At 38.7% G+C, this 24,487-nt stretch overlaps 1 protein-coding gene across 2 annotated transcripts in view; it reads right to left on the bottom strand.

Annotated features, from left to right (window-relative positions):
- GPC6 (glypican 6) overlaps positions 1 to 24,487 on the bottom strand; it is a 1,173,136-nt gene that overhangs the window by 95,641 nt on the left and 1,053,008 nt on the right. For both annotated transcript variants that reach the window (XM_015121307.3, XM_077973856.1), the window contains 2 exons: positions 21,082 to 21,212; positions 1,418 to 1,561 (listed from right to left, as the gene is read on the bottom strand). In XM_015121307.3, the coding sequence (XP_014976793.3) occupies positions 1,418 to 1,561; positions 21,082 to 21,212 (275 nt within the window). The remainder of the gene's footprint in view (positions 1 to 1,417; positions 1,562 to 21,081; positions 21,213 to 24,487) is intronic.

The raw sequence follows: 24,487 nt of genomic DNA, 5'->3' as shown, positions 1-24,487 counted from the left end.
GCTTGAGATCAAGAGTTCGAGACCAGCCTGGACAACATGGCAAAACTATGCCTCTACAAAAAAATAAAAACCTTGGCATGGTGGCGTATGCCTATCATCTCAGCTACTCAGGAGGCTAAGGTTGGAGGACCACTTGAGTCCAGCAGGTCAAGTTTGCAGTGAGCCATGATCATGCCACTGCACTCCAGCCTGGGCAACAGAGTGAGGCCCTGTCTCAAGGGAAAAAAAAAAGAATAGATATAAGCAAGGTAAGTAGAAGGTTGCAGCAACTACAAATATCTACACTAGAGAGAAGGCTTTATTTGCTAACAAATGGCAATAAATTTATAACAAAATTTATTTTGATACTTCATGGATAGGCCTTTAGGTTGTAAGCATATTTGATTTTTATAGAGAGAAATGCTGAGAAGTACTTACTTTGAGGCCAAATTCAACAAATTTAATCTTATGAGTTCTACACTATAGAAGGATATTAACTAAAATCATAAAATAATTTATAACAGTGACTAATAAAAGTATTTTCATAACTGGCAGTCTTTGAGATCTGAGTTTATATGACACAGTCAGATGTGGTTCAAGTGCTTTATGACATTAAGGATTTTATCTGTTAATTTTACATCAAGATAATTGGCAAAGCAACATTAACAGCACTAACAATTGCAGGTATATAAAGTGTTTATAGTACTATAAATGGAAGAAATTGAATTAAAAATAATCAGGCAGTATTTCTTTAAAATTATGAACTTTTACTTTTTATAGCAAAATGTGGCCTTTAAAACACATTTAAAAATTGTATTTACTATGTTTATGGTTGCATTTTCCGAGTATTATAAACTGCTTTGATGATGGATATCACTGAGTCCCCTGACACACATCTAAAAAAAACAGCTCAAAGAGTGACTAATTCTAAGGATTTCAACTTTTTAAAGACACATAAAAAAGAAAAAAAAATGATAGTAACATTGATTTGGGGTTTCCGGGCAAGGTCTTTCAAACAGAAAACTTTGCAAAAAAGAAGTCATAATAAAATTGCATTATATCATAATTGAATAAATAACCATTTTCAGAAAAGAACTGAAGCAGATGAGTAAGAAATCTGCTATTGCAATTATATCTCTGGAAGAACTGGCAACTTAGTTTTCAAATTAATATTTCATGAGAAATAAGAAGTTGAAAATTTGGTCACTGCACACATGCGTTAATAGTTTCTTAATGGATTAATAGATTTCTTAAATAATCCAATACATGACCCAAAAGAAAGATCCCATTACTTTTCAATATTTGAATTAAGAACAGAAGCAGATATAAGAATGAGATGACTCTTACAACAAACTTTTTCAGAATCTCCTAGGAGTTTCAAAGAATGACCTTGGTAAAACAAAGCATCCGCCATGGTTATCAGTTTGAGAATACTCACCAGCCGGTCCAAGCTTGTGCCTGCAGCGGTTGTCGGTCTTTCCTCAGGATTGTAGGGCCTGAAACGTGTATTAAAATTTTCAGGAGCTGAGCGGGCAGATCTGAGAGCTGGAGCAGGTTTGGGCTGACCACATCCCTGAAAGACCTGGAAGAACCATTGAAAAGTAAAGAAAGTTATACAGTGAGTTTTCTCCTAAATTCATGAGGCAGAAAAGTGCAATGCAATGGTGTCCACATTTCTCATGAAACTTTTACCTCCAATACACTCTAATTTTGAAATGTAAACAAGTATAACCACTAATATGACAGAAAGAATTACCCAGACAGATAGAGAGTGACCAACTGTATTCCCTGACTCATAGTTTCAGCATACACAGTCAATCCTTATTATTGGTAGATCCATATTTGCAAATTTGCTTACACACTAAAATTTATTTGTCACCCCAAAGTTAATACTCACAGTACTCTCATGGACATAGAGACACAGTGCCAAAAAATTTGAGTCATGTTCCTAGCTGAGGTTGGAGAAGACACTCTCCTTATTTCAGCTCTCAGATTGGAAACAAGTGTTCTCTTTGTGGTCTACTTAGTACAATGTTTTTCACATTTTTGTGCTTTTTCTTGTTGATTTCAACGTTTAAAATGGTCCCGAAGCATCGGGATGAAGTACTGTCAAGCGTTCCTAACCACAAGATGTGTAATGTGTCTCAGGGCAAAAATATGTATGTTAGATAAACTTCCTTCAAGCCTGAGTTATAGTGCAATGAGTTCAATGTTAATGAATCATCTATACATTAAATAAGGTGTCTTTTCACAGAAACACACATAACACAAGTTTACGTATTGATTGATTGATGAAACTGTTGTGGCCAGTGGCTTGCAGGAGCCTAACTCTGTATTTCTCATTGCCGCAACGGTTCAGTATTTGCTAAGTCAATGTTTGCAGTGACTTTATAGAACATAACTACAACAAAGAGAATCAACTGTCCTAAAAAAAAGGATTGCAATAGTTACTCCATAGAATGACTTCAGGATTAAGTGAATTGTGTCTCACTTTTACATACTTGAATTTGGCATTCTATAAACATCCGTTTGGGATTCCTGTTATCATGACAAATATATTTCATTGTATAGAATATAAAGCCAAATAATTTCAGTGACTCCCCTTTGAGTTATGAAAATCTCCACTGGAAGAATTCTTTAAAAACACTCTCTTGAGCAGTGGTATAGAAATAGGACAAGCAAATGTGGATGAAAGCCATATAATGACAGCTTCCTCTAATTTTGTTGTTGACAGCTGTTCATGTCACAATTAAGATTGCTATGGGAAATCAAACATTTTATTGTAATGATCTTAGGGACTGAGCTGCCGGTTCTTTTCCACAGTGATTTCACTCAGGGTGGTGTGGAATTCATCTTCCTTTGCTGTTTTTAGAAGCTTTACATTCTGTGCTGGTTATCAAGAGATAATACCTTTACTAGAATTACAGGAAATGCAGTAACATTTTCAGGAAACTTTGATGAAGTTTAACTTTATTCTATTTCTTCCATTTCTCCATAGCAGATGATTCTTCTAGATACTTTTCCTTCAGTAAACTTTTTGGGGTTCTTTACATGAGCTGATCTTAACTTGCATGTAGTATATTTGCAATGCATTCGTTCCAGTTTTGTTATTTCATTCTGCGTTAACTCTCAAATGAGCATTTTTCATCATGCATATTATGTGATTCCACTGAAGCACGCAGAGAGCTCTAGAGTGCCATTCACAATGACAAATTCTGTCTTGAGACACAATTCATTTTGTTTTACCACTACAGCTAATTTTTCTTTTGTTGTATTCAAAAGTTCTCCTTCAACTCAGCATTTTGCAGAGCGCGGGTACTTTATCTTGGCATTCCTCGAGATTGGTCTTAACACACTATTGATTCTTCTTCTCTCACACAATTTCTGAAGCTGATGGTGTAAACCGGTGTGATAAAGATAGTGGGCCCTTTTCTCCCTAGTGCCTAAATCACTTCCCCCTGGCAAGGTCGCTGCTGATGGAGGGCATTAACATTTGCAAAGCTCCAGGGATCTGTTGAGTGTGCTATTCTGGATTGCTTTGGAAGTGACAGCTGACTTTTAAAAAATGTAAAGCCTAAGGCGAAACAATACTAATGGCCTGGCTGAGAAGCCAGGTACTGAAAGAGTTAACGGACCTTTTTAATTCACCCTTTGGGAAAAATCTGGCTCACTGGGTTAAGTTAAATCAAAGAAACACGAATGCCCTGAAAGAATATTAGTGTTCTAGGGAGATATTTCATCATAATGGAAAAACTTCACGTTTGCTCGACTTTTTTTTTTTTTTGGAGGGTGTTAATTATTACAGAACATAGGTTAGTTAATATAGCCTAGTAGTTTCTGTTATTTAGGTCAGGTTTGGATGTTGAAGATAGCTTCCATGCAGAAATCACGGGGTCTGTGACCAAAACTGTGGAAAACACTGACTTGTAATTACTTTGGAAACAACACCTGGCCACATAATCAGGTGGAGAACTACATGACAGTCTGTCCCAACAACCTCACATCTTGGAAGCCCTTAAACAGAGATCCTATCATACCCTTAGAAAAACAGAAGTGCCATAAAAGAAACCCTTTAGTGTGGAAGTGAGAGGCAGGACTGGCTGGATTTCCTCTGCCGACTAAGAATCCCTAAGCAGAGCTGGGAAGGTGACCGCATCCACCTTTAAACACTGGGCTTGCAACTTAGCTCACACCCAACCCATCAGGTAGTGAAGAGAGCTTAAAATGCTAATTAGGCAAAAACAGGAGGTAAAGAAATAGAATTGGAGGTAAAGAAATAGCCAATCATCTATCACCTGAATATAAATTCAGGCATTCCAGCTGGCAACAGGCTACCCTCTTTGGGTCCCCTCCCGTTGTATAGCAGCTCTGCTTTCACTCTATTAAATCTTGCAACTGCACACTCCTCTGGTACGTGTTTGTTAGGGCTCCAGCTGAGCTTTCGCTCACCATCCACCACTGCTGTTTGCCGCCATCGCAGACCCGCCGCTGACTTCCATCCCTCGGGATCCTGCAGCGTGTCCCCTGTGCTCCTGATCCAGCGAGGTGCCCATTGCTGTTCCCGACCTGCTAAAGGCTTGCCCTTGTTCCTGCACAGCAAAGTGCCCGGGTTCATCCTAACTGTGCTAAACACTAGTAGCTGGGTTCCACCGTTCTCTTCTGTGATCCACGGCTTCTAATAGAGCTATAACACTCACCACATGGCCCAAGATTCCATTCCTTGGAATCCGTGAGGCCAAGACCCCAAGTCAGCGAACGAGAGGCTTGCCGCCATCTTGGGAGCTCTGGGAACAAGGACCCCTGGTTACAGAAGATCCCAGCCTAGGGATCAAGAGCTATTTTTCAGAATTTTACAAAACCTAATGAGAACGGTTTACAAAGGAGTACTTTGCAGTTGTTTTTGCTTAGAAATGATTTAAAAAAAAAAAAAAACACCCTTTGTATTAGTCTCATACGGAGAATATACCTGAAACAACATATATCTATCATATAACTTAGATGACTTACAAAGTAAAAATTAACAATTTGATGTTTAATACATGTGCTATAGTCTGAATATCTGCGTCCTCCAATAATTCGTAAGTTGAAAGCTAATCACAGATGTGGTGGAATTAGGAGGTAGGTCCTTTGGGAGGTGCTTAGGCTCTACCCTCAAGAATAGGATGAGTGCCCTTATTAAAAAACAACAACAGCAAAGGATCCAGAGAGCGCCCCCTTGTCTCCTGTGAGGACACAGTGCGAAGGTGCCATCATCTATAAAACACCATGCAGGTCCTCACCAGACATCAAATCTGCTGAAGTCTTGATCTTAGACTTCCCAGCCTCCAGACATGTGACAAATAAATTTCTGTTTTTTATAAACCACCCAGTTCATGGCATTTTGTTATAGCAGCCTGAGCAGACTAAGACAGCGAGCCATCTGCTAGCCTGAAAAAAGTATTTTTAAAATATGAGGGTCATGGGGTGGGTGACAAAGGAAACTTTTAGGCAGAAAATTTGGACCGTCTCAATTTTCTGAGTTTAGCAGCAGTATAGTTAGGCACAGTGTTGCGGCTCATGAGGGCCATGGCTAGGTTAGTATAAAAGAGCAGTGAGCCTTTTCCTCAGTGGCTTGGGCATTCCAACATCTTACATTTTGAATAAGGGAAAAAACAACTGAGAAATAATAAAGTGATGGAAAGGGCCGTAGGTTCAATGAGAGTCAGAAGATGAATTGGTTATGGCTAGAGATGGCAATTTGGATCATCAGCTTAAAGATGGTACTCAAAGCCGTGAAACATTGCATTTTCCAAGGACAAGTATATACAGGTGGGCAGATGGATGGGGCTGAGGACAGCCTATTACCATGCCAATATTTACAGGGTCCTCTCTGAGCCTCAGTTTCCTCCTCTGTCAAATGGGAATAACAATATTATTTACCACACAGACACACTATGATGATAAAGTACAATATGTAAGGCAGAAAAACAGAACCATGTGTCAAGAAAAGTACAAGCCTGATAATTAGTTAATTTTATCATGTCATAATCTGTATTTTCCAGAAGTTTGGCTTTCTACATAAAATTTGAAGAAAAAATGTCTGGCTTGATGTTTCTTTTTCTTTTTTTTTCTTTTTTTTTAACCTTTTAAAAATCTTTTACTTTTTTTTTTTAGAGACTGGGTCTCACTCTGTTGCCCAGACTGGAGAGCAATGGCACAAACACCACACACTGCAGCCTCAACCTCCTGGGCCCAGGCCATCCTCCTGCCTCAGCCTCCCGAGTAGCTGGGACCACAGGTGCATGCCAAGCACACCCTGCTAGTGGATGTCTCTTAAATGTTTTCCACAAAATATTATTTTCAGGGGCAAACAGTGGTTACATAAGTCATAGATTGCACCTATCAAAGTTAAATTAGGTACCCTCACAAGGGTTCCATCATGCTAACACGTGGTCAGACTCAATGAAAGAGAGGATGACATTGGTAGTGTTTCCCAAAACTATTTGACCATGCTTTCCTCATGGGGTTCTCATAAGACTGGTGTTCCAAAGAATTCACCCTGAGATATACTGTGAAGGTGGTTGTAACCTGCCAAGGAGAGACGTGATTCAGATAGAACTGCATTTACTTAGAGGTATTTGTGAAGCTGTTCCACCCTCCTCTGCTTTTAATTCCAGAGAAGAATGCTATTTTAAGACACTAAAGGGCTTCTTTTTACAACAGAACAGAAGTTTTTAGAGGTTATCGCTTCAGGATAAGCCAACTTATTGTGGTACAAATCATTTGCTCTACCCCTTTAAGAAATAGAATCGGTATTATCACCTCCTGACCCCTGCCTGCTTCTCTCCAAGGGATGTTGAAAGCGATAATTAGATAATTCGGGAAAGTATTTGGAAGCCTCAATGTAGGCAGATGCTACAGATGTACAAAGGAATTCTCCTTCCACCTCGCTGACTTGCAAAACCTGTGGATTTTAGGAAGATATCTGGCTCATGAATCCTCTTTCTTAAGAGGATTACTAAGATAATATCTCAGAAGTCTGTTGGCATTCTGAGATTTAAAAAGCTGACGTTAGGACAGGAAGGGCTGAAAGGAGACACTTTATAATTCTGGAGGGATGGGAAGGAGACGGAGGTGTGGTGATAAAAGGTTTAAGTGCTGTGTCTTAGGTTTCTAAATAAAAGTATTTTTCTTTAAAAAATATTAGGGCATCTTACCATACTTCTCTTAAAATAAACTAAGGTGCCCACTCTTTCGGAGGCACATGTAGCTTTATACTTTTATCTCTTTGTCTTCTTTATCTTCTTCATTGTCTTTGGCTGCTTGATTATACATTAAAAAAAGTCATTACTGGCAACTTGAGAAGCAGTGGCTGCAGGTAAATCCTGTCTCGGCTCCTGTGTTTTTTAAAAATTCTGTCTTCTCACTTTCCACTCAGCAGGTTTCTATAATGGAGGAATGGTGCTGCTATTCTCATATAGGCAAATATTGAAATTTGCAAACAGAACTCTAATATTTTGTATTAAATCCAGGTAACAGTTAATGTTACCTAGATTTAATTAGATTTGATGTTTTGAGGGTAAGTAATGTTTTATTTACCTATGAGATTCTAATTTATATTACAGTGTCAATGAATGAACTATTAGATTACTACTTGGGAAATTCAAATCTATTCCATTTGTATTCAAGCAACTAGAAGCTATCATATCTTCATTAGTCTGGATACCATATATTTGTCCAGGTGCAGCCATTATTTTCACAAGAAATGGCTGTGGAGTAACCAGTAGGTGTTATCAGTGCATTCTGGTGGCTATAACAAAATGCTTTACACTAGGTAATTTATAAACAACAGAAATTTATTTCTTACAATTATAGAGGCTGTGAAGTCCAAGATCAAGGTGCCAACAGATTTGGTGTCTGGTGAGGGCCCTCTGCTTTGTAGATGGCACCTTCTTGCTGTGTCCACACATGGCAGAAGGGCAAAAAGGACTAACAGGCTCCCGCAGGCCTCTTCTGAAGCGGCATTAATCCAACTCATGAGGGCTTCACCCAGATGTCCTAATTACCTCTCAAAGCCTCCACCTCCAAATACCATCACCTTAGGGGTTAGGATTTCAGTATATGAAATTTGGAGAGACACATACATTGAGAACATTGTAAAAGGTCACAAACACAAGTCTAAAAGTTTGGAGTGTTAATATTAATCTTTCTCCTAATACTTGTGTGACCTTGGGGTAACAATGTTCTCCCCAATTCTCAAAGCTGTTGGGAAGATAGAATGATATGATGCATAGAAGAATACACTGAAAACATGAGGTATAAGGTGTCTTATTTTAACTAAGTAATCTGTAATTAAATAGAATAATAATGGGTAATAAATCAAATCTAAGGATTACGCAGAATTACACATACATAATTTAAGCTCTATGATGATTAGGGTTTCATACATTTTGTTCATTACTGTATCTCAGTATCTGTGGGAGTCCCCAGCACATGATATGTGTTTAAAAAATTAAGAATGAAAGATTATGAAGAAATAAGATTTTTAGTCATAATCTTCCCCTTTTGCAAACATTTATTGAAGGCAATTAGCATGTAGGTTTCTGTAATGAGAAAGAAAAGATAGCAAAGGAAAGACAATGAACACTTATCAAGTGTCTATGATAGGACAGACACTTCACTGTACTACGTTTTATATGCACTGTGCTATGTATTTTATATGCTATGTGTTTTATATATATCTCAAATGATCAATTATCTCTTCAAAATCCAGGTTAAACATTTCTTCCTCAGATTGAAGGAATGAATCATGTATCCATGTAAAACAAACTATTTGATATTTCCTTTACTACATTTACTGGGCTAAATTAAAGCAAAGCCAAATGGACAACTTTGTTTAAAGTGATAACGAGACCCAAAATACTGTTTCTTGATCACTTGATAATAGCTACTCAGTGAGCTTGATTAGCCCGTTAGGAGGACCTTGGACACAAAATAGTTAGATTGGCTTCCTGACTGGCCCATGGGAGAGCTATCAGAGCCGTGGGTGCTGGAGACAGCTGGGCTCAGAGCTCAGGCAATGGCCATTGCTTACTGCAAAGTGGCAGACAACTTGGGCTCTTCACAGAGCCGCCCTTCCTGGTGTCATCAATCTGTCAAAATGATAAACAGCGGCATCTGTACATTGCAGCAGTTGTATCCTATCCTTGTCAACGATGGTCTAGGTTAAGCACAGAGCTAGGGCCTTTCTCAAAGTGGGAGTGCTGACTGAAATGTGTGTGCCTGGGAGCATTCACATATCATTTGGAAGCAAATCAGGATTAGTTGCAATATTTTAAAAAACATTTCATTAAAAGTAGTAGCAAAAAGAGCTACATTATACCATTACATAAGATAACTGGCACCTTAGAAATTCATTTCACACACTTTTAGGGGATTTCTAACAGCATTCATCTAATAGCCTAAAAAGTGTTTTCCTGAATATAAACTTAAAACATCTTGATGATGACTTTTTCTTTAGATATAAAATTATTATACTCACTACAAAATCATTTTAAATGTCAGTTTTTTTAAAAAAAAATTAGTGTGGTAATTTTCTTTATGGGTTACCTTCTAACTAAACAGTTATTCATCCTTAGATCTTAGAATAATCTCTTCTCTAGTCATCTTTTTTCTTCCGTTTCCTCTCATTTTGCTTTTCTCTTTTTTCTTTGCTCCCTGATTCATGCTTTTCTTTCCTTAAAGATTGATTATAATGGTCCCCAGGCCAAGTTCTCTGGCAAACTCTGTGTCCCTGGATGGGTTCAGCACTCTGTTAGGAGAATTTTGGGTTCTACTGAACCAAGTCAAGCCATCAGTTTTAGTTTTGTCCACTTTTCATTGGCCTCAATTTTTAAAAGTCAGCTACTGTATCAGTTTTAAGGTTTAAAAAATTTACTCCTGATGCTCACACAGCTTGGTTCCAGAATATCTGTCCGAGGTATTGCATACTTCTTAAAATCTTTTCTACAATAAAAGAAATGCTTTTCATTTGCATTGCATGAGAAGACATTTTTCCCTGAAGGATTTGCATTTCTCAGGCAGCAAAACACCTTGATATTTCCTTCCAAATGGTGAGGAAGGAGGAGTTACAAGGAACTTTACAAGGCAAATTTTTGAGTGTGGAGAGGAAAAAAGCCCTAATCCTCTTGGCCTGACTAAATGATTGTTATTTCATATGCCCTTTGCTTGTAAGGTTTAAAGCAGTTCTGTAAGATCACTTTGCAGAATATAAGTAAACATGTAATTTACATCAGACAGGCTCTACCATTCCTTCCACCCATGATTCAACAAATACTTGTTGAGTGTCACAAACATAAGGGCTGGAGATATGCCAGCTGGACATGTCACTACTCCCAAGAGGGTTTGGACAAGAAATCAGGCAATTATTATAGAATGTAACAAGTGTGATGGAACACCTGCAGGGGCAACTCACCCAGGCTGGGGCATCTGAGAAATCTTCCTAGAAAAGCAGTAGTATGCTGGACCTGGATCTTACTGGCCCATGAAACTACATGTTAAATTTTTAGGAATTTCATAAGTCAGTAGCAACTGTGTTTAATAATATGTTTATTATTAATTGATAATGTTTATTATTAATAATGTGCTTAAACACATTGATTATTAAAAGTTAAGTTGTATAAACTTAGTTATATAAATTATATTAATAACAAAGGTCATAATTATACTAAAATCTCATTACTTTTTAATTAATTTACTATTATCTATGCTCTTGAGGTTAATCGTGTCAGTCATATCGGTAAGGTGGAAATTTTACACCAGGGTGTGCTACTCTGTGTTCAGTGACATCATCTGGGTAGTCTGAAATCTGCACGAGGGAGTAATTACACCACAGACATGGGCAAACACTACAAATGAGCATGTTTCCCCCACAGATGTGGCTCCTTCACATGTTTAAATGTAGGCTGGCTGAGGCAATGACTCGATCAGAACCAAACCAGATCGTATATCACCACATAGAAGGGAAGTGCTAAGAGCTGGGAGAAGGAGGTATGTTTATGAGACTGGGCAGAGGCCACTGAAATTTCTCTAACACAATACTTCACTGCCTACAAGAAGCACAGTTCCATAGCAGGTGCTCTTCTCCTAAGTACGAAGAAGTTGGAAGGAGACTTTTTTTCAGGAGACCAGGAGAGCACCTTCTCTTGTTCCTAAGAATACACACTGAGTGTTAAAGCTGAATTGTGTTTCCATCATTTATTCTTGAGTAGGCTACATTAAATGTAATCTTCTCATCTTTTGGCCCTGAAGTTACACTGAAAGCAAATCTTCAGATAAATCTCTAAAGATTAGAGATAAAGGAGTTTTACTTTATCATCAAAAGGAGAACATTTTTGTTTTATCCCTTTTACATGCAAGGAAAGTTAAAACTAGTTTGCTCTGGATGCATATCACATAAATGCATCATAAGCATTTTTTCAAACCTTCCTTTTACTTTATAAGAAAAGGTGTGCTTCCCTCCTCCCTCTGGCCTGTATCTAGCATCTGAAAAATCTGACCCTGCTATCCAGCAATATTACAAGCAGGAATAGAACAAACCCCAATTTTCTGTGTGCTAGGTGATGAAGACATCAAAGAATAAACGATGTTTCAAGGTCACTGTTTCTCGGTGGAGTGCTGTAAGTGGGAACTGATAGGCAGAATACAAACAGAATTTCAATAGAGAAGATACTGTGAATCTAGAAATCATTGAGAACATGCTCTTTTCCTTTAAAAAACAAAACGAAAGAAGTAGAAATAGAATATAAAGCTTTATAAATAGTATGGCCATTCACTTTTTTTCTCAGAAATCAGGCAGAAGGGACCAAACCACCTGTCAATGGAGCAGGCCAATTTTCCCCTCAATGTAAGAATAATGTGGAAATTATTATTACATGGAAATTCCTCTAAAGCTCTTTGCTGTGGAGGTGTTGGTGTGGCCAACAGCACAAACTACAGTTGGATTGCTGACACAGTCTCCAGCACCACCCCTTCCCTTGACCCTGCTTTCTCATAAAAGCCTTGTTCATAGACATTTATTTACAGATCCATCTCCCTTTCTAAATGATTCCCTGCCATCAAAAATAACACCATACATCAGTGGGTTTAAATGCAGGGGGGTGGATTGCAAGTCTGATCTTCTGATCTTAGATGCTAAAAACAACCCCCCAGAGTATCATAGGTGAGACAAGACCAATGAGTCAATGCTCTTTAGAATTTAGGTTCCATAGATGTTTTTAATAATAACAATTAAAATGCTTAGCCTTTAGGAGTGGTTTTGATTTGACTTATTCCTTGCTAAACATTTTACGTGGATTATATCATTGTGCTATCAAATAGCCTTATGAATAGGTACTATAGTCGTTCTCATCTTTAATGTGAGTTAATTTAGACAGATAAAAAATTTGCCCCAAATCACACAACACAGAACAACGAGATCCCATGTCAGTCTCGTGTCAAAATCTGACCTGGTAACTGCTATGTTATTCTAAAGAATACTAGACTAACTTCAAGTACATTTTAAGGTATTTTCTATTCCTTATCGCTGGAAGTGTCTCTGGCATTATATTTTCATGTTCTGAATTCAACTCAGCACAATGTATTGTTTCTTCCATGTGTAAAACAATGTGTTAGGAAGACTCTTTGCAGAATGTTAGAATGAATAAGATGTAACTCTTGTCCTCAAATAATTTATAATCCTGGGCAGGAGAAAGTAAGTATAAAAATAACCATAACAAAAGGAATAATATGCTCACTGCCTTAGAACAGACATGCTAATACAGGAGCTCAAAGGAAAAAAAAGATAAATGCTACTGGAATAAAAATATATTTATTTGAACTAAATTCTAAACTAATCCTGATATCTGAAAGAAGATATTCTCTCCATCTGAAATTTCCAAGGTATTATTTATCCCTGAACATTTTGAAAGGAAAAAGATCTAGAGAAAAAAGAAAGATCTGGATGTTGGAAAAAGAAACCTGTAATAATCAGCAAGGTGATCATGTTCATAAAACTATAAACTATTGGAGTGGGCAGGGGACATTAAATTAACCCCTCCTTTTACAGATGAGGAAACTAAGCCCCAATAGCTGGAGACAGAAGTTATTACATTCTCTGTTCTGTTCTCTTAAGGTTTTTTTTTTTTTTTTTTCATCTTCATTTGAGCTGTAGATTGGGAAAAACTGTCTAGAGAAAATTAAGTACCTGAAGGCTGTCCTGCTCATCTTTAATGCGTTCTACCCTCGTCGGTAGTAAGAATTAATTGAATGGATGGTTTCAACTGGAATGTAATAAGTCTTCCTTCTTAATTTAGATTATCTCTGACAAACCAATCTTTTCCTAGATTAGGTTTGAAATTATTCCGAATATAGTTAAATGATATATAGTGAGATCAGTTTCATCCTCCCTGATAGGATAGGAAGAAAGTTATCCACACATCTGAAATTCAAAGGCAGGGATTCAGGTTTTTTCTCCCTTCCCTTGGGGAATTTCCACAAATCTGCAAAGTTCTGAACTGTTGGGTAACTGTGGCGGTGGAAGATGGTGGAATAATGAAGGCTCTTCCGTGCCTCTGATGAAGATTGAAATTGATGAATGTAGTAAGCTTGGTTGGGGCTTGAAGTACTAACAACTATGTTTCCTATCAACAGGTTCCCTATAGTATATGCTGTGGGCAACAGTCCTCCCTTAGAAGGCTGGATCCTCAAAGGCTGAAGTCTATCTGGTGCTGGTGGGAGGGTAATTACTGAGGAAACAGCATGGCATGCTGGGAAAGTCTTTCTCTTTGAATCTGACAGACCTGGGCTGCAATCCCCATTTGCCACTTGTTTGTTACATGACCTCAGGCTTACTCGCCACTTGTTTGTTACATGACCTCAGGCTTACTATTTAATCTCTCTAGACTTAACATTTCTTACCTGTATAACAAAGAAATGAATGTTTTTTACAGGAGTGCTGTGAGGAGTTGAAATAAATACAGAAGACATCTAGAAAGACCAAGATGTCACCAGAGGAAGGACTCTGTCTTGTCCTCTGTATCAGTCCATTTTCATGCTGCTATCAAGAACTGCCCAAGACTGGGTCATTTATAAAGAAAAGAGGTTTAATTGACTCACAGTTCCCCATGGCTGGGGAGGCCTCAGGAAACTTAAAATCATGACAGAAGGAGAAGCAGGTGTGTCTTACATGGCGGTGGGTGAGACAGAGTGTGTGAAGGAGGAACTGTCAAACACTTATGTAACCACTGGATCTTGGGAAAACTCGCTCACTATTATGAGAACAGCATGGGGAAAACTGCCCTCATGATCCAATCCCCTCCTGCCAGTTCCCTCCCTTGGCATGTGGGGATTATGGGGATTGCAATTCAGAGATGACATTTGGGTGGGGACACAGAGCCAGACCATAGCATTCTGTATTGTATTCCTTGTGCCTGGTACTTGGCAGGGCGTTCGTTGAAAGGATACAGCAGGTGTTCCACCAATGGTAACCATGGTTGTCACTGTTACTAGGAGATTCTGTCCGCAAAAGGAAATTGGGAAAGTTTTAATAGGCTCTTGCCCCTGGTCTTTAAAAATGTATATGTACATATAATATTGTACAAAAGGTATACAAATGGAGTTTGAAATAAGTGTCATGTTATTACCAAAATATTCTAACTTGGTTATACAACTGGACATAGCCAATGTATTTTTTGGAAATAATCTCAATGTGCCTCATCCCTAATAGCTTCCTTGTGGGCTAAAAAGAGAGAAAATGGATCTGACAGTCCCTATAAAAACAGATCTGAGACAAGACTGGAGCATGAATATACGTGGTGAGAATAAATCTTTCTTTTGGTCTGTAAGTCCCACTTATTCATGATCTCAATTATTAGGCAGAAAAAGATTAGCTATTCCTTCTCCTAGATATGATGTGAGAGTTTGGGGAAAGAGATGTCCCATCTGAAACTGTGGTGTGTTCACCTTCGGCCTTCAGATACATAAGAGAGAAAAAAGGATTTTATATTGTGTACGGAGAGGTTGGAAGCAATGGATAAGAGAAATATTTAATTAGAATTTATCACGTGGAAGTACTAGGCGTAGCTGTAAAAGGAATCAGTCAGAAAGAGGGAGCTTGGGTCCTCCTGGCTTTGCTACCTTTGGCTGTAGAACTTTCTCCTAATACTTAATCTATTCAGTAAATATTTACTGAACCTTGCCCTTGTGTGAGATTGACTCAGTAGGCACTGACATCATTAGGGTTAGGGTTAGGGTCAGGGTTAGGGTTAGGGTTATGCATCGATTAGCGAGATGTGCTTTGGAATCAGATGCTCTTCTACCCTTTGCACCATCAAACCTTGGTAAGTTACCTAACTTTTCTGTCTTGGAAAATAACTTTTCTGTCTTTGCAAAATAGGGAGCTGTATCTCATCACAAGCACTATGATAAATATTACACAATAGAAACCATGTAAAGCATTTAGTATTGTCCCTGGCAGTAAGCACTCAGTAAATACGAGTTGGCAGTTACAAATATTGTTGCGTTCCTGAAAGAGGCTCTGGGAATGACTTCTAATAGTAACTGCTTTAATACAATAAATGATTTCCAAAGGAGAAGTTGCCAATCATATTCTAGAGGAAAAAGTTATTTTAATTTCTAAACTTTACAACCCTCAGGATGTCTGGCCCCAATTAGGAGCTAGCTTCTGGCCTCACCTGGAGCTTGCCTCTCAGAAGTTAACCATATTTCTGGTTATGTAAATACTCAGCCTCAGTCTGGAAAGCTAGAACTTCAAATGTGACGAGACTGTTTATCAACAGTGTCCTAGGGTTTCTTTGAAAAAAAAAAAAAGATAAATTCAACCACCCAGTTCTTAGCTAGAATATAGATTTGAGACTCTACTTCATGTGTATTATAATTTCATGGATGTGGCTTATATGGTAAATGAAACTACATATTTCTAAATTTAAAAGTAAATTCCATTCCCCTGATGAAATAAAATCTCTTTTCAGAATACATCTGTTCCACCAGCAAATCCTGTTGGTGTTTCCCATGGAATTTGTCTAAATTCCAACCACCTTTACCTCTCCATGATATTTAAAGCTGGCTTTAGTTTTTTCTTAACTCTGTCTTCCACATTAGGCTCCTGGCTTCCTTTCCCTCTTTCCTGAAGAGTCTCATTGTTCTCTTCTTCCTCTCCTCTTCCTTAATTCCTTGCATCCTCTTTTCTCTGTGCCAGCCCTACCAGACAGACTATTTTGTTTCTGCCATTTTTTTGACCCTTGGTCCTGTGTCCTCTCATGTGAGTGGACTCTTACATGCCCTCTATTATCCCTTTTTTTCTTTCTTTCTTTCTTTTTTTTTTTTTTGAGATGGAGTCTTGCTCTCTTACCTAGGCTACAGTGCAGTGGTGCAATCTTGGCTCACTGCAACCTTTGCCTCCTAGGTTCAAGAGATTCTCCTGCCTCAGTCTCCTGAGTAGCTGGGATTAACAGGTGTGCACCACTGTGCTCGGCTAATTTTTGTAGTTTTAGTAGAGACGGGGTTTCACCATATTGTCTAGGCTGGTCTCAAACTCCTGACCTCTGGTGATCTGCCCACCCGGGCCTCCTAAAGTGCTGGAATTACAGGTGTGAACTACCATGCCCGGCCTCCCTATATTATCTCTACTCCTGATTTTAACATTTCTTACAAAGATATGTATCATATTGAAGTACATTGTTTATTAACAGCAATACTGTAATAATGGTAGTTGGAAAATTTTCACAAAAATGTCTGATTTACATTCTAGTAATAAACAGTCCATTTGATCTCTTGAAGAATTTTTAATAGAATACTTGAGCTAAACTGTAGTTAATAACAATGTATTTTATACTTGAAAATTGCTGAGAGAGTAGATTTTAAGTGTTCTCACTACAAAAAATGATAAATCTGTGAGGTATAATGCATTTGTTAATTAGCTTGATTTAACCATTTCACAATGTATACATATTTCAAAACAATCTTTTAACATCACATGTATATACAAGTTTATTTGACAATTAAAAATAAATTTAAAGAAGATAATAATTTAGTTAGCCCATTCTTTGAACTGTGCCAATTTCTTTTTTTCCTTTCCTTTTTTTTTCCTTTCTAGAGCCAGGGAGTGCAATGGCATAATCATAGCTCACTGTAGCCTTGACCTCTCTGGCTCAAGTGATTCTTCTCCCTCAGCATCCCAAGAAGCTGGGACGACAGACTCATACCACCACACTGCGCTAATTTTTTTTTTTTTTTTTTTTTTTTTGAGGCGGAGTCTTCACTCTGTCGCCCAGGCTGGAGTGCAGTGGCACCATCTCGGCTCACTGCAAGCTCCGCCTCCCGGGTTCGCGCCATTCTCCTGCCTCAGCCTCCCGAGTAGCTGGGACTACAGGCGCCCGCCACCGTGCCCGGCTAATTTTTTGTATTTTAGTAGAGACGGGGTTTCACCGTGTTAGCCAGGATGGTCTCGATCTCCTGACCTCGTGATCCGCCCGCCTCGGCCTCCCAAAGTGCAGGGATTACAGGCGTGAGCCACCGCGCCCGGCCTGCGCTAATTTTTATTTTCTGTAGAGATGGAAGTCTCTCTGTGTTGCCTAGCCTGCTTTTGAACTCTTGGACTCAAGTGGTCCTCCTGCCTCAGCCTCCCAAAATGCTGGGTTACAGGTGAGAGCCATCACACCTTGCCTCTTCTTTTAAATTAATGATTTTTATGACTTCATTAAAGATTTCTTAAATGAAACTTTTTTTATGCCACTGACTTGATTCATACTGAACTGCTAGCATTGTTTTTGTGCCATCAATACAAATGTCAATACAGCCCTGGGGAAAGGCAAATCCGGTTTGTTTTATCATAAGGAATAGTTCTGATTTCTCAGACTACTCACAATGGTTGTGGGGGTCCCTAGAATACCATGAACCCCAACTTGAGAACTACCATTTTAATTTGCAAAGGTATTCCATAAAACCATATTATTTCTTCTTATCTAGACATTTTATAGATGAGGATGGAGCACTAAGGGACATTTCAACACTTAGTATATATTAGGAACTTAAAATTTGTCTTTGTGTTATCAGTGAGTAAACTAGACATACCTAAAATCCAGGTCCCCTGATATCTGGTCCTGTGTTCCTTTTATTAAACATTTATTTATTTTTCTAGGTTTGGATGGACATAGGGAACCCATAGCAATGTAAAGGAGGAACATCTAACTGTCTAACCTCCACACTGTGCCACAGCTCCATCAATTTGTATGGCGGTGAGTGACATTAGTTACCCTGACTTGTTACACTACAAAACTTTGTGGGAGTCATTTCAGACACTGGATTTAATATACGTAGATGATACTCTCAGAAATAACATTTTTTAAACTTGAAGCTGGCCTCCCCGTCATCTCCCTGTGTGAACAGGCCAACTCTCCTAAAAAGGAGCTCTTTTAGTTTTAAGTGAAGAAATGTAACTCCACAAAGAAAGCAGGGTGCGGGAGTGAAATGACCAGCCATGCAGCAGACTCAATACAAACTGGTTGAGGACAAACAGTGTAACTATTACAGAAGTGGTTTCTTTTTTTCTTCTTCTTTTTTACCTTTAAGCTCTGTTGGATTGAGAAGGCATGGTTTCTTTGCTTGAAATGGGTCCATGTCTTAACAGTTGTTTGCAGCTCACTCACCGGTGCATTTCCTTTTTTTCTTTATTATGTATTCAACAAGCATCTGCCTACACTTTCTATGTGCCAAGTGCTGGGCTGTGTTCTAGCTACACAGCTGGGATTCCAGCCACTCATGGAGTTTCAGTGAGTGAAGTCAGGAGAAGACTGGTAGGGAAAAAATATCAAACAAATACATATATAATAGATGCTGTGACAGATTTCTGTTATAGAGAATTGCAAGACGGACCTACTGAAAGGTGAGAGCAGTGAAAAACATTACAGACGAGAAGCTGCAAGTATATTCAAGGAACTGAGAGACAGACCATGTGGCTGAACAAGTAAACAAAAGGGCCAGTGGTACTAAACAAGGTTAGAAGGTAGGCAGGGGCCAGATAATGCAAGAGCTTGCAGGAGTTTTATTCCGTTCTAAGTACAAAAGAAGTTTATTCCATTCTAAGTACAAAAGAAAGGCACAGTGGGGGACTGGGGACATGGAAGGAGGTGGGTGTGGTGCATGACCTTGTTGATGTTGTAGAAATACTTAGGTTACTGGATGAAGAATAAATTGGAGGGGGTTCTAGAGTGGAAGCCAGGAGACCAGTGAGGAAGCTGTTGCTTTTAGAGAAACTGAGGATCCTTGAAAAAAATATATAATCAATGATAGAAACTTCCTGTTCAAATATGTCCAGGCCCTGGGGAAGGAGAAGTTCCTTCCTATTACTTATTATTGTGTGGTGCTACGTTATGTTAATTAATTCATATAATTTCTGATCTGTTCAGTGTCTGTCTCTCCTCTTAGAAAGTAAGCTTAGGGCAGAAATGGTGCCTTGTTCACTCCCATCCCCAGGACAAAACCATGTCTGCCACATGGATTCTCAATAAATATTTGCTGAATGAATGAATGAATGAATGGAATGAAAAGGGTAAAAAAGAACACTTGACTTGGAAAATGCATGCACATGCACCAGTGGAAACAGATGCTTACTTCTAAGAAGTTGTGATGGTCTCAAACTGCAGATAATTTTGCCCATGTGTTCCTCCTGTTCTATTCTCTAGAGCTGTTTTTGACATTAACAATCTTAGCACCTGATTGCTTGAGTACCAATGGGATACCATGCCTCTCAAAATAACATTAATTGGTTTCTAGGCATAGATTTGAGAGGAATGGATGATTGCTATTTTTCCACAGGAAAGAAAGAAAATGGCCTTTCATGGAAACCCCAAACATGCTATTTCCCCAACAGGTGATGGTAATTTGGAGCATCCTCCTTTATACAGTCTACCCTGAGCTCATTAAAACCCCCAAAAAGGCCTATGAAACTCTAGCTCATCCAATCTCCCAGGGAGAAAAAGGGACCCAGGCCAGATTCTTTCTTCTTCATCCTACCAGTTCACCCTGAAAAGCCCAAATCTAGTTTGATTCATGCTTAGCCAAGGAGACCTAGTAGGAATCCGTGGCTCTTTTTTCTGCTCTGCAAGGTCTTCCTACTACCTGTCCCCTCCTGCGTGATTGTATTTGAAATCTCTTCCACAAAGGATTTTAAATATTAAAGAAAGCTAATCATGCAACTCTTTGCCTGACATATTTTAGTGTAAATGACTTTCAATTAAAATGCAATCACTCAGTCACCAGGTTTAAAGGACTGATACAGATTTGGTTAGTGTTTCATGAAAGGGAGACTAGTCGAGAGAACAGAAGGGCATTGTGCAGTCATCACTACGGGAGAAAAAGGTTGGTGAAGGAAGAGGCAGGAGACCCACTGCAAACTTCTCAATTTTGCTTAAGGCGGGTCCTGTTTACCTTCAACTGGGTGGAAACAAATAAAAAATTGTGCACCTGGCATTTGTGTTGTGCAGCTGCAAACCCAGGAGCTCTGTCTCCTGTGATTTATGAAAATGTGCTACTTTGGTTCTTTTCATGTGTGCTTGACTTCATACAAAGGAGCATTTTCCCCTGAAGATTCGTTAATGAAAGTTACACCATAGTTTTAAAAGGAAGTCAGATGGGATGTTTAATTATTTACAATTGAAAATATAGAACATGTGCCTGGTCTGCACAGCCGAAGATATTAACTAGAAGTTGCTAGAGAGAGAACAGGGCGAGGGTGTGCAGACATTTCAAACATTAAAAAGAAAATTCCCCCCAAATTGCTCACAAATGTGAGGGATTAGTCAACATACTTGGGGCTCTCTGAAACTTTTTGGCAGCCCATAATTTCTTCGTGATTGAGTAGTTGCAAGCTAAAAAATTGCTTTCCTTCTCAATGCCATTTTGTTAGACATTTTTAATGAAGTAGCAAATTTGTGGCTCAACAGGAAAAGCTCACTGACAGCATATTAGAATTTATAAGCCCAGCCGACATATCTAGTTACTTCGTTTTTAGGTTACCACACCTGTGTAACGTCCATGTATTGGCAGATACATTACTAATGCAAATACCTTGGCAGACACCTGCATGCTGTTTTCTTGCATGTTCATAATGGCTTCAGAAATCTTGACATCTATCGGGTCCATGACCGACTCAATGTTGAATGGCCCCTCCAGTCGCTCTGCCACCAAGAGCATTGCATCTGTTAAAATACAGGAACATGATTTATTTGTGAACTGGGAGCTCCCGGTTCCCAACCTGTGTTTAAACATTGTTAAAACAACTGGATGAAAAATAACCGTGCATTCACGTTTTTAAATTTGCTTTCATTATAGTACAAAATGAAATAGATGACTGAATCTTAATGATTGTATTTTGTTTGAAGATTCAAAATTATTTTATATGTCTAGAACCAGGGCTGAAAATAAGGAAATTAGTCCAAATGCAGAATGTTAAATATATCTAATGATTCCACATGAAGTAAAAAGAGTATTAGGTCAGGGATCAGCTGCATTTAGAAAAGGAGGTCTCGCCTATCTTCTTCTGGAGTCTGGGGAAAACTGAGAATATGAGGGAAGAAGTGCTGATTTGTGAATTTGGATGCACAAAAGTCAAGACCCAATTGAAGCGTATCTACCTGTGTGAAGCATTTCTGTGTCTCTCAAGATGTATAGATCTGTCTGGATGTGATCACACTACTCAGCATTCCTTTCAGCATTTGCACTTTGACATCTTTTGGGGGACAGGGGAGCTTCTCTGATTTGGTTTTGTATATTCAAGGCCAATTATGGTACCCACCACATTATAAGCTCTCAAAAAAGTTGATGAAATTACACTGAACTGAAATGAACGCAGTATTGCTTGGAAATATTTAGTTTTCTGTTGAAGACATCAGCTATATTCAAAGTCTGAAAGCTACTGTGGCCTGGAGGAAAAAGGAAAAGTTTTTGGGTTGGATCATAAGGACTTAACATAGAGTCACAGTTCAAAGTTATGGGGTTGAAATCATCTCTGAGCAGGTTCTCTTCTTGTTTAAATTAAAACACTCTCTCCTTTAGTAGAACTTATCTTCTATAGGTAAGGTGAGAAGCTGTTTGATTTGTATCATAAAGTGGGGAAGTTTCCCTTTGGTGATTTCAATGTTTCTGTTCCACACTGAACCCTGACCATGGTACTAGACTTGCAGGTTCTGAGGCCTGCAAACTCATCTCCCCCAGCCACAATAAAAGTGCTCAAGTTAAACCTTTCCTAAGCAGGTGCCTTCTTGGCCTTGGGAAAAGGCAATCCTATTGATGACCCAGCACTCTTCAACATAAAACTAAATGGCCCCATTTGCCCAAACTACCAGTTCCTATATTTCTATTCATTATCTCAATTCATTTGTCTTGTTATATAAACTAAGATAATACATTTTTGATATAAGTAGGCCCTATTTATTTTTCTTTTAATGTAGACCACCAGTCAGAATATGCTGCTTTATGTTGTTTCTTATCTGGTTTATGCTATTACTAATTTTTTAAAAACACAATATAAGTACAAACATGAAATAAAATTAGATTCTCCTTTGAGGACTCCAAAGCCAGTATACATTGGCTCAAAACTTCGGGATCATCCTTAGTGAGACCTTTTGCAAACTTAAAAATTTGCTAAGGGTAGATTTCATGTTTTTTTTAAATTACCCACAATAATAAGAACACTAATGACTATTATATTGATTAATTTCAGTAGTTCTTACTAATCAAAATACCTGTTGATAAATCATTAACTAGTGTGAATGTATGCAAATACATTGAAATACTGGATTCCTTTTACTAAAAAACACACAAATTATTCAAATTCTTAGAAAAGCTCAGATAAAACGTATGTGAAACAGCTAGATAAAATAACGTGGATGCACTGACTATAATGATACATAGGTTTTTGTGAAGAATAGGAGGAAGACTGACAAAGGGCATTAATAGTGTGTTTTTGGGCTTATATTTTTCTGATGACAGAGCTGTTTGTGAAAAAAAAGCTACCTGATAGAAGGCCAGATAAATCTACACAAATAACATGATGTCTAAAAGAAGAAAAAAATTTAAAAAACAAACATATGTGTATTCTCATGATATAATCACCCCCATCCCCAGTTCCCTATTTTGTTCTACATATTCATGACATGCAAGGAAAAGCAGCTTTTCAGAAAACTCCTCCAATATTCTTCGAGGCCACTGTAAACGGTCAGGTTCATAGCTACTGCCTGTAGAGGCCAAGTTCAAACACACGATGAGGTGACAAAGCAGTGGAAGGTCAGAGCTGTCGGCCCTGGGACTTGGAAAAGGCCTCAAAGTGAACGGTGGCTCTTCTTTGACCCCAGGCCCCAGGCGGAGAGAGGGTCTGCATGGCCCACTGAGCAGCCACGTGCATCTGTGCTTGACTGCTTTGCTTCCCACCCGCCAGGCAAGCCTGTCATCATCAGTCAAGCTCCCTGGAGGAGAACCTCCTTCCCACCTTGGGGCTGAGGAAAGCCATGCCTTAGGACATGACACCTCAGCCTCTCTCTCAGCTCAAAGTGAAGAAAACACAAAATAACTTGGTGACATCAAGGCAGTAGTTGGTAAGCTTCTCTGAAACCAGTTAAGTCACAACATAGCATAACTTACTCCAGAGGCTGCCATCCTGGGCTGTCTTAATTATCTCTGTGCCACTTATATTTTGAAATAGTGGGAACATTATTTTTAACTCTGTTCTTGGAGCTGTTTTCTCTTGCCAATTAAATCAGGACAGTTACAGTATGTCAGCTAAAGATCAGCAGATCCTTTTTGCTCACATCTCCTGTGTTGCCCGTTTTGTTTCTCCTTGAAGAAGACTGTTGCCTCCCTAAAGCAGTATGTAATTTTTATCTGGAGAATAAAATTTAGATATATTAGAAATAACTGATATATCAGCATGAAGTGTGGATGTACATAGAGAGACACTGACTGTGTGTTAGTATAGGGTTGGTGGGGGGCATGTAGCAGCTCCACCAGAGGTGCCCAACCAAAGGCAAGGAGCCAGGATGCAGGTAAAGCTGCACCTCTGGGCCAAGGCCCTCTACTTGTGTAAGCATGGGGTTTCTGGTTAGGAATGAAGACTGTGGAGTCAGGTGCCCAGGTTTCAATCTAGACTCCTCCACTAAATGGCTGGGAGATAATGTATAAGTCATTTAGTTCACAAAGTCCCATTTTCTTAATCTATGCAACAGAGATTATGACAATATATGCCTCATAGTGGTGGTAGGCACAATGAAATGAGATCGTGCTTGTAAAGTTATTCAGCACAATGACCAGCACAAAATTAGCTCCTAACAAAGCTTAGCTTTTATAAGTCACCACCTCCAGGCACTGTAAGGGGAAAGGAAAGGACCAATTTGCAAGATATTTTGGTGGAAGTATTGACAGCAATTGCTATGAGGAATAAGGGAGTAAAAGGCACATGGATGACTTTAAGATGCATAGC

The sequence above is a fragment of the Macaca mulatta genome, chromosome 17, assembly GCF_049350105.2.
Source record: "Macaca mulatta isolate MMU2019108-1 chromosome 17, T2T-MMU8v2.0, whole genome shotgun sequence".
Taxonomy (NCBI): Eukaryota; Metazoa; Chordata; class Mammalia; order Primates; family Cercopithecidae; genus Macaca; species Macaca mulatta.
The sequence above is the reverse complement of the archived record's forward strand: the minus strand, read 5'-3'. Positions and strand labels throughout refer to the sequence as shown.